We start from the raw sequence: 13,253 nt of genomic DNA, 5'->3' as shown, positions 1-13,253 counted from the left end.
ATGAGAAACAAATTGAGAATGACAGCTATCGTCTATGTTTGAGTAGAGTTTATTTTGCAGTGGGCAGCTGGTCTGGAGTAGAGAGTGAAGATGTGATGTGTTACAGCTCTAGATGCAGCAGGCAAGTTAACACCGCAGGGCTGTGTTTCCCTTTCTCTTGTTTGGTTTAGTGGCCAGGATGGCAAGGTGCTTGAGACTCTTCCTCTGCCTCCCACACTGACCAGCCCAATGCTGCCTTTTTCTAGGCTTCACTCAGAGCAGTGAGCCTGTGTTGGCCCCTGAGGAGGGACAGAGTTCCTGTCCAGCCACCTTCCCCAGCACAAGGTCCTTTACAAGGCAGGGAGGCCAGGAGGTCACAGTACCCCGATTACATGGCTGGTGCACAAAGTTCTCAGCACAGTCTTTGTCCAACAATTTCCACCTTTCTTTGTTCCTAACACTGGCCTAACATTACAAGAAACATTAAAAAGTTACATCTTGAATGCAGTCGTGAACATTTCCTTGCCCAATGCTGTGACTGACCAACAAACTGCTACAGAGGAAGACAGCTCAGAGGACATGGGCACAGGCTGTGGCAGGAGAGCCTACCCCTGATAACACCTAAAATCCAATGCAATTCAAGCTATCAGCTGCTGGAGCCAGGGTGCTGTCTTCTTGTTAAAGTATGCTAAGACCATCTTGGTTCACCAGACTTCGAATACACACCCTACTATTGAAACAGGATGTGACAGGTAAGCTGGTCTGCTGGCTTGTAGATCCATTACTAGCAGTCAATCTCTTTACACTATAAAATCCAGTCCCATCTCATACAGTTAGATTCTTCTGACGTAAGCCTTCTTGGGGTGTATGTGTGGAGATTGCTCCCTCGGGCTGGGGACACCCCCCAAGGTTACTCCTCAAGGTTGAGAGAAAGAGATCTCCCCATAAGCATTGATATGGATGAGTTACATCAAATCTCTGCTTAATAATTATTCCTTTTTCCTAGCTTCAGTAAGTTTCAGTAATTGATTCAGTATAGTGCACTATCCTATCCTATCGTGTACTATACCACTAGTAGTTTCAGCTTTTATATCGTGTAGTAAATAATTCTGATTAAGATCTTTTGTCTAATCATTTGTATAAAATAGATTATTAATTTTATATAAATATTCTCATTTTGCCAATCATTAAAACCTGCGGGACAGGAGTTGTTCAGTCATACCTCTATAACTCCTTAAACTGAAACCGCTGATGTAATCCGAGGCTGGAATCAGATTTAACTGCACCTAGGCTCCTCTCTGAGAAGGGGCTTAGAAAGCAAGGGAGTCCTTTCTGCACCTCATGACTCAACAGCAGGGATTTCTAATAGATTTTGTCTAAACCTTCCACTCCCACCCACAACACAGGCGACGGTTCTTCAGATTCTCACCATGGCTACCATGCTCATGGGAATCATAACAAAACAAAAACAAGAAAATGGACTTTGAAGAGAGAGCTATGGGCTTGAGCTGGCTTCTGCCCATGTATTTCTTCCTGGTGATTGGAGATACTCAGCATCACGACGGTGAGAGAGACCAGTAATGGGAATTCCATTTGTATTGTGATCCAACTGGAGGTTGCAGCTGCTATATTGCGCTTGTATTGTCAATGCTGCTTTACTCTGCTGAATCAAAATTCTGTCTAACACCCCATGTCTTCAAATAAGTAAATTTGGTATTAACACATTATACCCTCCTCGTGTGGAAAATCTAAAAGAGCCTGGCCAGATTGTATTGCACAAGAGAAGCACCTGTACTGTAGGACAGCAGGAAAAACCTCACCACACAGAATGCATCTCCAGGAGGGCTGAGCTTACTCCAAACAACATACAAAGCAGTTTAGCACAGAACAGTTCGAAATGGCCACCCATTTGTACCATCAAGGGCAGACAGGAAAGATATAAAAATACAGGCCCATGTGCATAACGCTGTGTACAACCTGCCTACTAATGTAAGGCCACTTACATTATTGCTTTATTCAAGCAAAAGAGGCAGCAGGTGATACTCCTTTCTGACCTTGATTCAGCCTAAGTTTCAGTCACTTCAACAATACAATAATAAAACGACAAACTTGCATGTATCAAAAAGTAAAGCTCTAAATATATTTATTATTCAGTTATATTTATTTTTCATTGCACAAATTTGGTTTTTATCCCCATGTTTTACAGTTTTTTACAAAGCTGTCACAAGTTTTAGAAACTGTTAAAATGATCACTTAAAACTATTTAGGCACAGATCATTAACCCATAACTCCATTTCCTCCATTTGTTTTTCCATGTGAAAGATTTACGGTTGCATTTAAGCTCCAAATTGAAATCCATTTGACAGTCTACGCTTTTACAGGCATACTGTCAGAAAAAGAAGTTTTGATTAAATAGTCTCACCTTATCAAATGTTTCCAGCAAAGCCTAAAGAAAGCAACTTCTTTTCCAGAAATACTGAAATCAACACAACCCTAAGATAAGAACCATAGTGGCCCACTATTCTCTATGCTAGTCAGTCATGGAATAACAAAGAAACAGTTCTCAAGAGGATGTAAAAATCCCCTGTAAAATTTACTTTAACATAGAAATAATTTAAATAATTTATTCTGTATGAAAAAAAAAAACAAGCAAAAAAATGCAGCAAATAAAACACATATGGTGAAAGGATGTGTCATATCCCCTGGACTATTGAGGCTGTGTTGAGTGCTCTCCTTTCTGATAATGATTTCTTGAAAAGCAGCGTCATATCTCTTGCGCTACCTTCTGTGAAAATGGCTTTGAAGTTTGAAGCTGTTAGGACTGTTCTACATAGCTGAAAAACTGTGAGCTTTTTGATTTCTTAACATAATTCTTCTCTTTGGTAAGAGAGCCTGATCACTTTTGGTGTAAGATTCATATGTTTAGATTAAAGCTCTGTATCTGGGTTAAGCTGCTTTTGCATGTAACTGTATATCGCAGAGTGATCCCAGGACACAGGGAAGTCCATTCTAGATGATCTGAAATGAGCTGAAGTTTATTATCAATATATTATTTTTATAAAAAGAGTAAAGTTAAATAAGTGACTGATGCTAAAGGACTCTTCCTGAAGAATATGAACAACAACCTCCTCTTCTTAATGCTGCAGAAACAACAATATTTGTAATTTTTTAGCACCCACATCTATTGTTGCTATTTAGAAATGAGTAAAATATTTTTGAAAACTGGGCGAAGAGTTTGCAGCAGAGCAAAAGGGAAAAGTCTTCATGTGATTTCTATATAAGAGCAATTAGTGCCATGAGACCTTGCTGGCTATGCCTTTCAGGGATAACCAGGGGGGCATCTCACATGAGCACAGGCAGTGCACAGCCTTTAGTCCCCTTGATAAGGAGCCCTGTTTGTGGGTATTTCTGAAAATGGAGGGGGTTTTAATTTTTTTTTTTTTTTTTTTAAAATTTTGGGTAATCAGTAGGCCTCAGGGAACTAGCAAGGCATAGTATTCATTTCTATGTGCCACGACAGAGGTGCACAGTTAACAGGTTAAACAGCGGTTGCTTGCTCTGCTTGGGTTTAAGACATCTCCATAAGGTCTAGCAGAGAGCTAGAGAGCTGGTGCTGAAGGGCACAGGTCAGTGTGGCTGCAGGCCCTGGGGAGCCAGAGCAGCCTGGGAGGATGCAGGGGGCTGCACAACACAGCTGGGAAGAGAGACCCTGCTGCTGTAGATGGCTGCGAGGATGGGACAAGGTGCTGGCACCTGTGAGCTGAGGAGGCAGCAGCTGCAGTCCCATGGACAAGCAATACTCCAGCAACCACAGAGGGCTTTTCATGACTAGCCACGGCCCCATGATCTTCCTGTGGTTGACAAAACACGTCTAGCACCATTGCTGAAAGGTCGGTAGTGGGTTGGGGGTCCAACTCCCCCCTCATCCTTTTAAACCCTCTTGGCAAATTCCCCCACTGTCAACACCGTGCAGCTTTAAATGTTGTCCTCATTTATATGACGACACCCAATTGACTGCAGCTAGTCTTTGGCAGAAGGAGGAAAAGAAGGCCACTGACACACAGGACACAGAGCTCTTTCTCTGGAAAGAACTAGCCCACAACACCACCCTTTAAAGTGGGACCTCCAACACCAACTCTCCTTTACCTATCACAAAAAGTGCTGGCCCTTGGCACCCCCAGTGCAGGCTCCCACTCAAGAGTAGGACTATCCCTAGCACAAGATCAGGGCAGCCATGGCTTTGCCTAGCCACCTGGTGCAGGGCCAAGCCATGAGGTGAGAGGGGTGCCTGAGGATCACTTTGGAGCTAGACCTGTCGTGAAGCCCAGCTGGAGAGTGGCCTCCCAGGGCAAGAGGACAGCAGCCACAGGAGCCACACTGCTGCGCCCCATCATGGGAGAACTGGCAGCTGCCTTCAGTCTCCCATACTCCTGTGGAATGGTAGCAAAACAGGTTGCTCCTAGAGTTTAACATGTAGCTTCTCCAAGACCGGAAGAGCAAGATTTTCCAAAGTCTCTCATTAGCATTAACACATGAGTTTCTGACATCAGTGAGCAGGCAAGCAAGGGGAGCCTGAAGAAGTGCAGTAAATCCATCAATAACTGTCTGGTGATGATTAGGGAAATGTGACCACCAGCCAGGGAAGTCCATGCTGCCTGAAGCATCAATTTTTCTCCCAGTAAAAAACCTAGGAGGAGTTATTGGCAGCAACTGGAATCTCCTCCAGTTGCCAGGGGTGCAAAAGGCTGCAGGCCAGCACTTTCAGTTACTGCCTGTGTCTGTGCAGAGGTTTCTGATCTCCAGCTCCAGCTGTTTAATTTGGACATCTCTCTGGATTATCAACTCACGTAGTCTACGGATTTCTTCCTGTTGTCGGTAAAACACCTGTAAAAGCTGTAAGAAAAGACACATTTTACTTCCTTTACACTAAGAAAACACAGCCTGACAATGCCACCAATCCTGTCACATGACATCTAAGAGAAACAGCATCTAAACAGGAGGTCTTCAACCAACAGGCTGAACATCAGCAATGCTCCTGTTGTCCACTAGGTTGAGTTAAAACTGTAGGTGTTTCTCAGCACCATTTTGTAATGATACATCTCCTTAATTTAATGGAAAAAATCAGGAAAAAACACCTTCATACCACTGATCACTCAAAGAGAGCCTACAGAAAGCATCTGGAGTCTAAATTCCTGAATCCACTATAACTCCTTCTCTGACCTTGGGCAAGTTCTTCTACTTTTCTTCTTTTTTTTCTGATCATGCTCTGTCCTCTCCAGTTGGGACTAGCATGGCCTTTCACTGGGCATGTAGCAGAGCACCCAGATCTGCAAGGGCTTCTGTAACCTCAGGGTGCCAGCTCAGAAATATATAGAAAAATATCCTTTTTCACATCACAGGGAAATTCAGATGTGGAAATTCCTGCCCTATCAAGCTGCAGAAGCTAAAATCTTGAAGAGATGAAAAGGGGACCTGAGCACAGCTAGGGGATGAAAATCCTTCCAGGGTTGCTGAAAGTAAACACACTGCATGTACTTGAAAATGTCCCTGAACTGCCAATGATGAGAGGTTGGAAAATCACCACAGAGATCTACCATTGTGCCAGCTTTGGTTAATATACAGGGAGGTGGTTGGCCATGGCTGAAGATAGATCATGGAGCTGCCAGGACATTTTCTGGAGTCTTTCCCAGGTGCAGGCTGCAATGAGCAGCCAGCCTCAGTGGCATTGCACTGTCAAGTTGTCCCCCAGCAGTGAGCTGCTGAGGCAGGAGCAGAATCAGCCTCTTAGCCAAGTCAGGGTCCACAACAGTTAGGCAGTTAAGACCATATGGATGCTCCAGGGGTACAGACAGTTCTTCCACAGTGATCCCTGCTGTCTCACCAGGCTCACTGAGTGCAACTCTCATAGGAGGGTTATACTGCATGATGTCCCTTCTCTTCTCCAGGCACCAAACATCACAAACACCTTCTTGTCCCCAGACAGCCACCAGGCAGGTCTGTGCCACAAGAATGCCCAAGAATGGCTGAGGTCACTTGGTCTGTTCAGCCTGGAGAAGAGAAGACTGAGGGGAGACTTCATTGCACTTACAAACTTCCTCCTGAGGGGAAGAGGAGGGGCAAACACTGCTCTATTATCTGTGGTGACCAGTGACAGCACCCGAGGGGACTGGCCTGAAGTTGTGTCAGGGGAGGTTTAGATTGGATATTAGCAAAAGGTCCTTCACCCAGAGGGTGGTTGGGTGCTGGAACAGGCTCTCCTGGGCAGTGGTCACAGCACCAAGGCTGACAGAGTTCAAGAAGCATTTGGTAAATGCTCTCAGGCACATGGTGTGACTCTTGGGGATGGTCCTGCGTGGGGCCAGAAGTTGAACTCAATGATCCTTGTAGCTCCCTTCCAACTCTTCATATTCTGTGATTCTGTGAAAAAGCAGGAATACTAACTGCTCTTTCCTTTCCAGATTCCCTCAGCTGGGGTGCTGCTGGGCTGTATTTCTGCTTCCTGTGTGGCAGCCAGGGCATGAGGAGCTTCTGCCCCCATAAAGAAGAAAGAGCTTACACAGACCCAGGTCTGCAAAATAAACCCTCCCCAAATTGCCACCTTGTGAATAGCATCCTTTTGGCAGCTGGCTTTGAGCTTCCCCCACAGCCCCAGTCCTTCACCTCACACATTCACACCTCATTTTCAGTTTTTGGTGGTGGACACTCAAATATGTCAAAGCAATTGGAGAAGCATGTTTGCTCATTTTTTGGTGATTTCTCCTCCACTTTCAGCTGTTTCCTGCCATCTTCGATCTCTCTTGGCTTCTGCTTGTCCTCCAGTGGCATCCTTTCTCCCCAACCCTGCTGTTGGCTCAGATCAGTAGTTTTCATGAGTGGCTCTGGCTCAAGACACTGTGGTACGGAATTCACAGCTCCAGAGCCTGGTCTCAAGGATACCAAGAGAGGCCCTAAGGAGGGAGGCAGGTGACAAGTTAGCACTCACAAACCACACTCAGAAATCAGCTCTAAGCAATTCATTCAAACAACTTGTAAGGATAAACATGAAGGCACTTGACTGGAATGGCTTCCAGAGTTCCCGGTCACCAAGTTATTTTAGCTTACAGTCATATTTGTTATGTTTCTCCTTTTCCTCCTTTCCTCTTTCTCTGGCAGTTAACAGGCCAGAGAGCTGGCAGCAGCTTACCCAAGCCCTGGGGAGCTGAAGGGTTGGGGAGCTCTCCATGTGCTGACCTTTGTTAACTCCATTCAGCCACTGTTGTGCTGTCAGTGCTGGCTGGGCTGCTGCAGTCAAGGGGTAGATATCTTCCTGGTATGATTCCGACTGCAAACAAACAAAAGTCCAGAGTAACTACGTCAGTGGGGTTTTAGTTTAGAGGGGTCATACTGGATTGTGCTGAAGAAATAAGTTTATGCCACCTCAGCACAGGGAGTGTCATGAGTACTCACTGGCACGGATATAAAATCTTCTCACCTGCCCTGAGCCTCTCTCAGAAGAATTGCATCTGAAGGCCTAATTTAATTCCTGATGGTAAGGTCTTTGCATGTCCATACAACAGACTGGGGGAGCTTGACAAATGCTAACTCAACTCCCATAAAATCAGTGTTCCCAAGCATGAATTAGTGAGTACAAAGGATGGACACAAGTCATAAATCATCAGCTGACAAAAACTGGCCAAGGAGATAACGTTGGAGGAACATGCCTGATTGGTAGTTGCAGTGAGCATTAGCTCTGCTGCCTCTGAATTCAAGGAACCTTCCTCTCATATTCTGCTTTCTGAAAGTAGAAGGCACAGTGCTGACATTTCCCATGTACTTGACTACCCACGCAGTCACATGGAAGCTGCCTTGGCTAGCTACTGATTCATGGTCTGTTTCCTTCTCTTAATGACACCAGCTCTGAGACTTACTTCTACATCACTCTCAGTGCAATGGGTCATGCCCTACATGCTGCAGAACAATTGTCTGTAACACAATTTTACCCTCTGGGTAGAGACCTGGGAATCCATCATTCCCATTTTCCTGGGGTAATTCTTCTTCCTTCCACAAGGAGATTTTTATGTCACTCAGCATAAACTCCAGCCCCTCTCTCTCTTTTGTCATTCTGTCAAACAGATGACACTGAGGAAGTTCACAGCCAGCTAGTAGACCTGGCAGCACATCTTAGAAAGTCAGACGTTAAACAGAGACCTTGAGTTACCCAGACAGGGTTTGTTGGCAGGGCTGCCCCAGAAACTGGCCAGCTATGTCCCTCATGCTAGGAGAGAGAAAATCCCTTGTTCTACCTACTCTCATGCCCCCAAAAGAGTCACAAAGAGGAGGCGCTGCCCTCATTTTTCCACTGACATTTGCCCCAGATGCAAACATGACCTGAGGTTCACTTACCCGTCGAGGCACAATCATGGAGATGGGCTCAATCAGGCCTTTAGTTGGAATCAGTTTGTAGAAACGGAAAATCTCACAAGATGACACATCAAGGCCTCTCTTTGGCATCATTCCTGGTGGAAGAGCATGAAATAAATGGGACATAAATCTCCCTAGGAAAGTTAATGTCATCTGCCATGGGAAAAGGGTCACCAAATAATTAAAGGAGTCATAGCATCAGTTCCACATCAGCATGGTCTGAAATCTGCATCCAAAACTGGCTCAGTGGCATAAATTACAAGACTAAATTTTTTTTTTTTTGTCAGAGCATGGAGTTACATACAGGATGTGTGGTTTTCATGCTAAGGTTCCTGTTCCTTATTCATTCTAATGAGGTCCAAATTGAACATAACTGAGTAGAACTGGCAGGTGATGACACAGGATTTGAGTATTAGGATGACGAAGAAGGGATTTCAGGACACCACAAGATTAGCTATATGTATCAGGCTGAAATTCCTCCCAGCCCAATATCCTCCCCCAAAACTGTCCCAAAACAGAACAGAGCATGGGAAGGGCGTGAACATCTATGCTGTCAGACAGCACTGTTTGTGTTTTAGGGACTGGCTAAGGCACACAGGGTCTCTAAATACCTGATAACCTCAGCAGATTTCTCTCCCACAAGCTTGCACAGTCCAAAGCCTATACTGTCAATTCCATTAACATGTCAATTCCCTTAACAGAAGTGATTCCCTGTGCTTGTAGACCTTGCTTCATGGTGTTCTACATAAGCTTAATTTTCTACTACTACCCAATGGCTTGAGATTAGCTTAGTTGGTTAGAACACAGTGCTAATAATGCCAGGGTTGAGGGTCTGATCCCCATAGAGGCCATTCACTTATGTGTTGAACTCAGTGATCCTTGTGGGTCCCTTCCAACTCAGAATATTCTGTGGCTTCATTAAACAGCAGATTCTATGTGAAGGAATGTTGCACAGTATTTTGTTTTGCTAATACTGAGAAAGAAATTTTGTGCAATAGCCTTAGCAGTATATTTGATCAGCAGGACAAAGCAGGTTAGGGCAGTAGATGTGATTCATTCAGGCCTTTTAAAAACACTTGTACACTTCCTTTTCATGGAATAATTTTTAAAGAGACTACGACAACAAAAAGTCGGAATGTTGTACACTGGAAGGATTATAAAAACTGAATAATGGGAGATCCTTCCAGTTAAGTTTTAAATAATTTATTTCTTTCAATTTTTTTTTTTAAGGAGACCTGCAGGCACAAAACCCAGTGCTGCCAAATGTCTGTACCAATGTTCTGTAAGACCAGGAGCGTCCAAGGTGGTGTGGAGGGGTGGTAAATGATCCTAGAAACATGTCAGTCTACAGAAGAATATGACTTAAAGGGCAGACCCAAGAAGGTTCCAGAAAGGGCTGAGGACTGAAAGCAGACTATGAATTAAACAGCGGGTAGTATGCAAGGGTCTGCAATGGAAGACAGGTGACCTAATCACAGCAGGTCTATTTCTAAACAGGAAATGTCAGTAAAGAAGAAGGTAGGAAAACAATAAAAAGTGATGGCCTTAAGATGTGAAACACCTATTACCAGAGAAATCACAGGGTGGGAACAATGTAAGTATAGTTCAGTGCCAAAAATCTGGAGCAGATTCACAAATGGCAAGGAGCGTTCTCCAGCTTTAAATCCACACTATCCTCCCTTCCACCTTGACCAGGTATGTGAGAGGGGCTGCAACAGTGACTGGTAACGGTGCCCAGCCCATGCTCTGCTGGTCAGAAGGGACCCCTCCGAGCTCTGACCCTGTAACACCACCTGCCACATATACATGAGCTGGGCCAAGCTGACTGTTGTGCACCTGTAAACCTGGGTGGAGGAATCTGGCCCATTTTCTTTTCTAAGATATTTTGGATAATCCTAGACTCTGAGAGCCTCTAAAACAAAAAAGTCACAGTCTTCATCTAACATTAGGCATGCTGCCACTCACCAATTCCCTTCTGTGGTAAGTGAGAACGATATTCCATCAAGTAGTTCAGGTATGGTTTCTCAGGGCTTATCTCATAGTACCGTATATTTCCATCACCCTAAAGGCAAAGAAAATCAACATCAGCCGGACTGTGTTGTTCAGCATGAGGGTCTAACAAGTATGCCTGGTCAGAGAAGCCATGCAGGATCAACACTGAACCAAATGTTTACCCTCAATTTCCTACATGGGAAGATTAGGACTCTGCAGTGTGCTTAACTACAATAAGCATGGTACAGCAGTAAATGTGGTATACATGGCCTGATGCGCAGCACCCTGTGGCCCCTTTCCATCTGCCCATGTCCTTAGGCTAAGATACTTCAGGAGCATCTTTGACTTCAGCCTGATGCAACGCAGGCTGAGAGCAGAATCAAACAGGCCAGCATTTGCTGACATGGAAAGCACTTACCTTTCCCACCACATAAAGCATGTGTGTGTCAGAGTCATAGACGGGAAACAGGAGTCCTGAGGAGCCATCCAGATCCTCCTCCAGTAAAGGCACAGAAAGGTCATTCTGGGCAGGACACAGGAAAAAGGGTCAGCTGCAATCACCTGTCAGTCACTTCAAGTCAGGGACACCTCACCTGAGCCCCAGCAGCTCATGAGCCAGCTCTGTAATGATCCCCGGCCACGGCTCTGAGCAGAGGGCCATGCATAGACTTCTTCAAAGCTCTGTGGGTAGGAAATGGGTGCTCTGTCCCAGGCCTTGACTGAGTGCTGGACATCAGCTCCTACCACTGGAACATCTCAGGCACCTGATGACATTTCAGGGTATGTACAATAAGAAACATTGTCTGCCTCCATGTGGGCCACCAGACCCAGGGAGATAAAGAGGCCTTTAGGGAACATCTGCATGGCACACTGTATTTTACTTATATTCTTCCAAAGCCACTAGTCAAGGCAATACCTCCACAGTTGTGCACCACCCACCACAAGAGCAGTCTACATCAGCAAGCAGTCTCCACACTGCACAGTGGGAAGGTGCCATTTGCAAGGCCAAAAGCTCCTGCTGCCCTTTGGCAGGTAAGCCATGTAGGACATAGCACACCACTGCCTACACAAGGCTGGCATGTCTTGTACAAAGCCATCCCTGTACTGTTGAGGGGAGCAATTTTGAGAGGACCAATGGGGAAGACTATGATGTCCCATGGCTACTGTGTGCCAATTCTCACATAAATATGTATTTAGCATAGGGTTAAACATATTATGTGCTGCAGAATTGCCAAGCTGCAGGCTCCAGAAATCCAGAGCTTCTGTTTAGATGTAATGATGACATGGGCGGATGTGGACCTCAGAAAGATGCCTGCTGGGCAGATCCTGTACCAATGCCTGTTCCTAGGGAGGCTGCACATACCTAGACTCCCACTATGTTCTTAAACTAAGTGTGGTCAGCTCCTCCAGCAGAAGGCTCTGAAACCCATGATGAGTCAAAGCACTGCTCAGTATTGTGGAAAGCCTTCAGACAGCAGTACAGTGCTTTACCTCTCACATGTGGCAAAGAAGCTATGTCCAAACATAGCCAAACAGCAAATCATAGGCCTGGTCCTCCAGCTTTTTCTGGTACAAAGAGTGACAGCACTACATGATTGTGCTGCATTGTGGTTGATGCAGAGAGACAATGTGAGAAGCTGACAAAGTAAAAACCTCTCACTGAATATGAGGGGGTATAGGAGAGAAGAGTTTAATTAGCCTAGCAGCCACTGTCATAGGAGATCATGTCTTGGAAGTGACCATTTAAGTGCTACCTCAATACTCTACCATCAGGAACCATGAGAAATCAAAACAACCCCACATATTTTTCTCCACTGAGGGCTTCATCTGAGTAGGCTGTGTCTAGAGCTCATTTCTATTTCCAATATCAGAGGACCAGTTTGCCAGTAAGACCACTAAGAGCCACTTTAAGTCAGAGCTACAGGAATCACCCAGAGGTCTTTTGAATGATTTCTTCCTTTAGTGGGCTGTTGTGGTTTAACCCCAATCAAAGTACAAATCAAAGCACAGCTGCTTGTTCACTTCCCCTTGGTGGGATGAGGAAGAGAATCAGAAAAGGGTAAACCCAAGTTGAGATAAGAACAGTTCAATAATTGAAAAAAAGCAACATATAAAACAATAACAATAATTGCAATGAAAAGAAAGGGGAGAGAGATGAATTAAACCCCCCAAAAAAATAAGTGATGCACAACACAACCACTCACGACTCGCTGACCAATGCCCAACCAGTCCCTGAGTAGCAATCCATGGCTCCTGGCCAACTCCCCCCCTTGAGCATGACATTCTATGGTATAGAATATTCCTATGGTCAGTTCAGATCAGCTGTCCTGGCTATCCTTCCTTCTGGCTTCTCGTGCACCTGCACACTGGTAGAGCATCAAACACTGAAAAGTCTTTGACTTACGGTAAGCACTACTTAGCAACACCCAAAACGTCAGTGTGCTATCAGCACTAAATCCAAACACAACATTGTACCAACAACTAAGAAGAAAATTAACTCTATCCCAGCCAAAACCAGGACATGGGCATAGCATACTCTCTGTTCTGGAGGATTTCTATGCTTAAAGTTTCTTTAGAAACTCAGTTAACTCTCACAGCAGTAAGACCTATCTCCCATTAGGAATTTGACAGATCACTTCTGAATTCCTGTTATGGTTCAATTTTTGTGTATTTGGCAGGTGGAAAAGTTAAAGTGACAGCAAAAGAGAGAAAACCAAAGCTGATGTGGTTAAGATTGTTGGTCCCATACTCACTTGATCCCATAAAGCAATTTGCCTATTATTCCACCGAGATGTTCCAGTAGAGAACAGTTTTTTCATGTTTCCAAGAAACAACACTTTATTGACTCTGTGAGACTTGTAGTTGGCTTCCTATAGGAATAG

At 44.8% G+C, this 13,253-nt stretch overlaps 1 protein-coding gene across 4 annotated transcripts in view; it reads right to left on the bottom strand.

The window, feature by feature from the left end:
* Positions 1-1,719: 1,719 nt before the first annotated feature.
* The window catches only part of CORO2A (coronin 2A), a 59,400-nt gene continuing 47,866 nt past the window's right edge, over positions 1,720-13,253 (bottom strand). For all 4 annotated transcript variants that reach the window (XM_051809034.1, XM_051809036.1, XM_051809038.1 and 1 more), the window contains exons 6-12: positions 13,125-13,241; positions 10,790-10,894; positions 10,345-10,441; positions 8,362-8,474; positions 7,210-7,300; positions 6,655-6,926; positions 1,720-4,872 (exon numbers count right to left, since the gene is read on the bottom strand). In XM_051809034.1, the coding sequence (XP_051664994.1) occupies positions 4,741-4,872; positions 6,655-6,926; positions 7,210-7,300; positions 8,362-8,474; positions 10,345-10,441; positions 10,790-10,894; positions 13,125-13,241 (927 nt within the window). In that variant the 3' untranslated portion in view covers positions 1,720-4,740. The remainder of the gene's footprint in view (positions 4,873-6,654; positions 6,927-7,209; positions 7,301-8,361; positions 8,475-10,344; positions 10,442-10,789; positions 10,895-13,124; positions 13,242-13,253) is intronic.

This window comes from Manacus candei, unplaced genomic scaffold (genome assembly GCF_025592945.1).
Source record: "Manacus candei isolate 608988 ecotype Guabito, Panama unplaced genomic scaffold, ASM2559294v1 h1tg000074l, whole genome shotgun sequence".
Taxonomy (NCBI): domain Eukaryota; kingdom Metazoa; phylum Chordata; class Aves; order Passeriformes; family Pipridae; genus Manacus; species Manacus candei.
The sequence above is the reverse complement of the archived record's forward strand: the minus strand, read 5'-3'. Positions and strand labels throughout refer to the sequence as shown.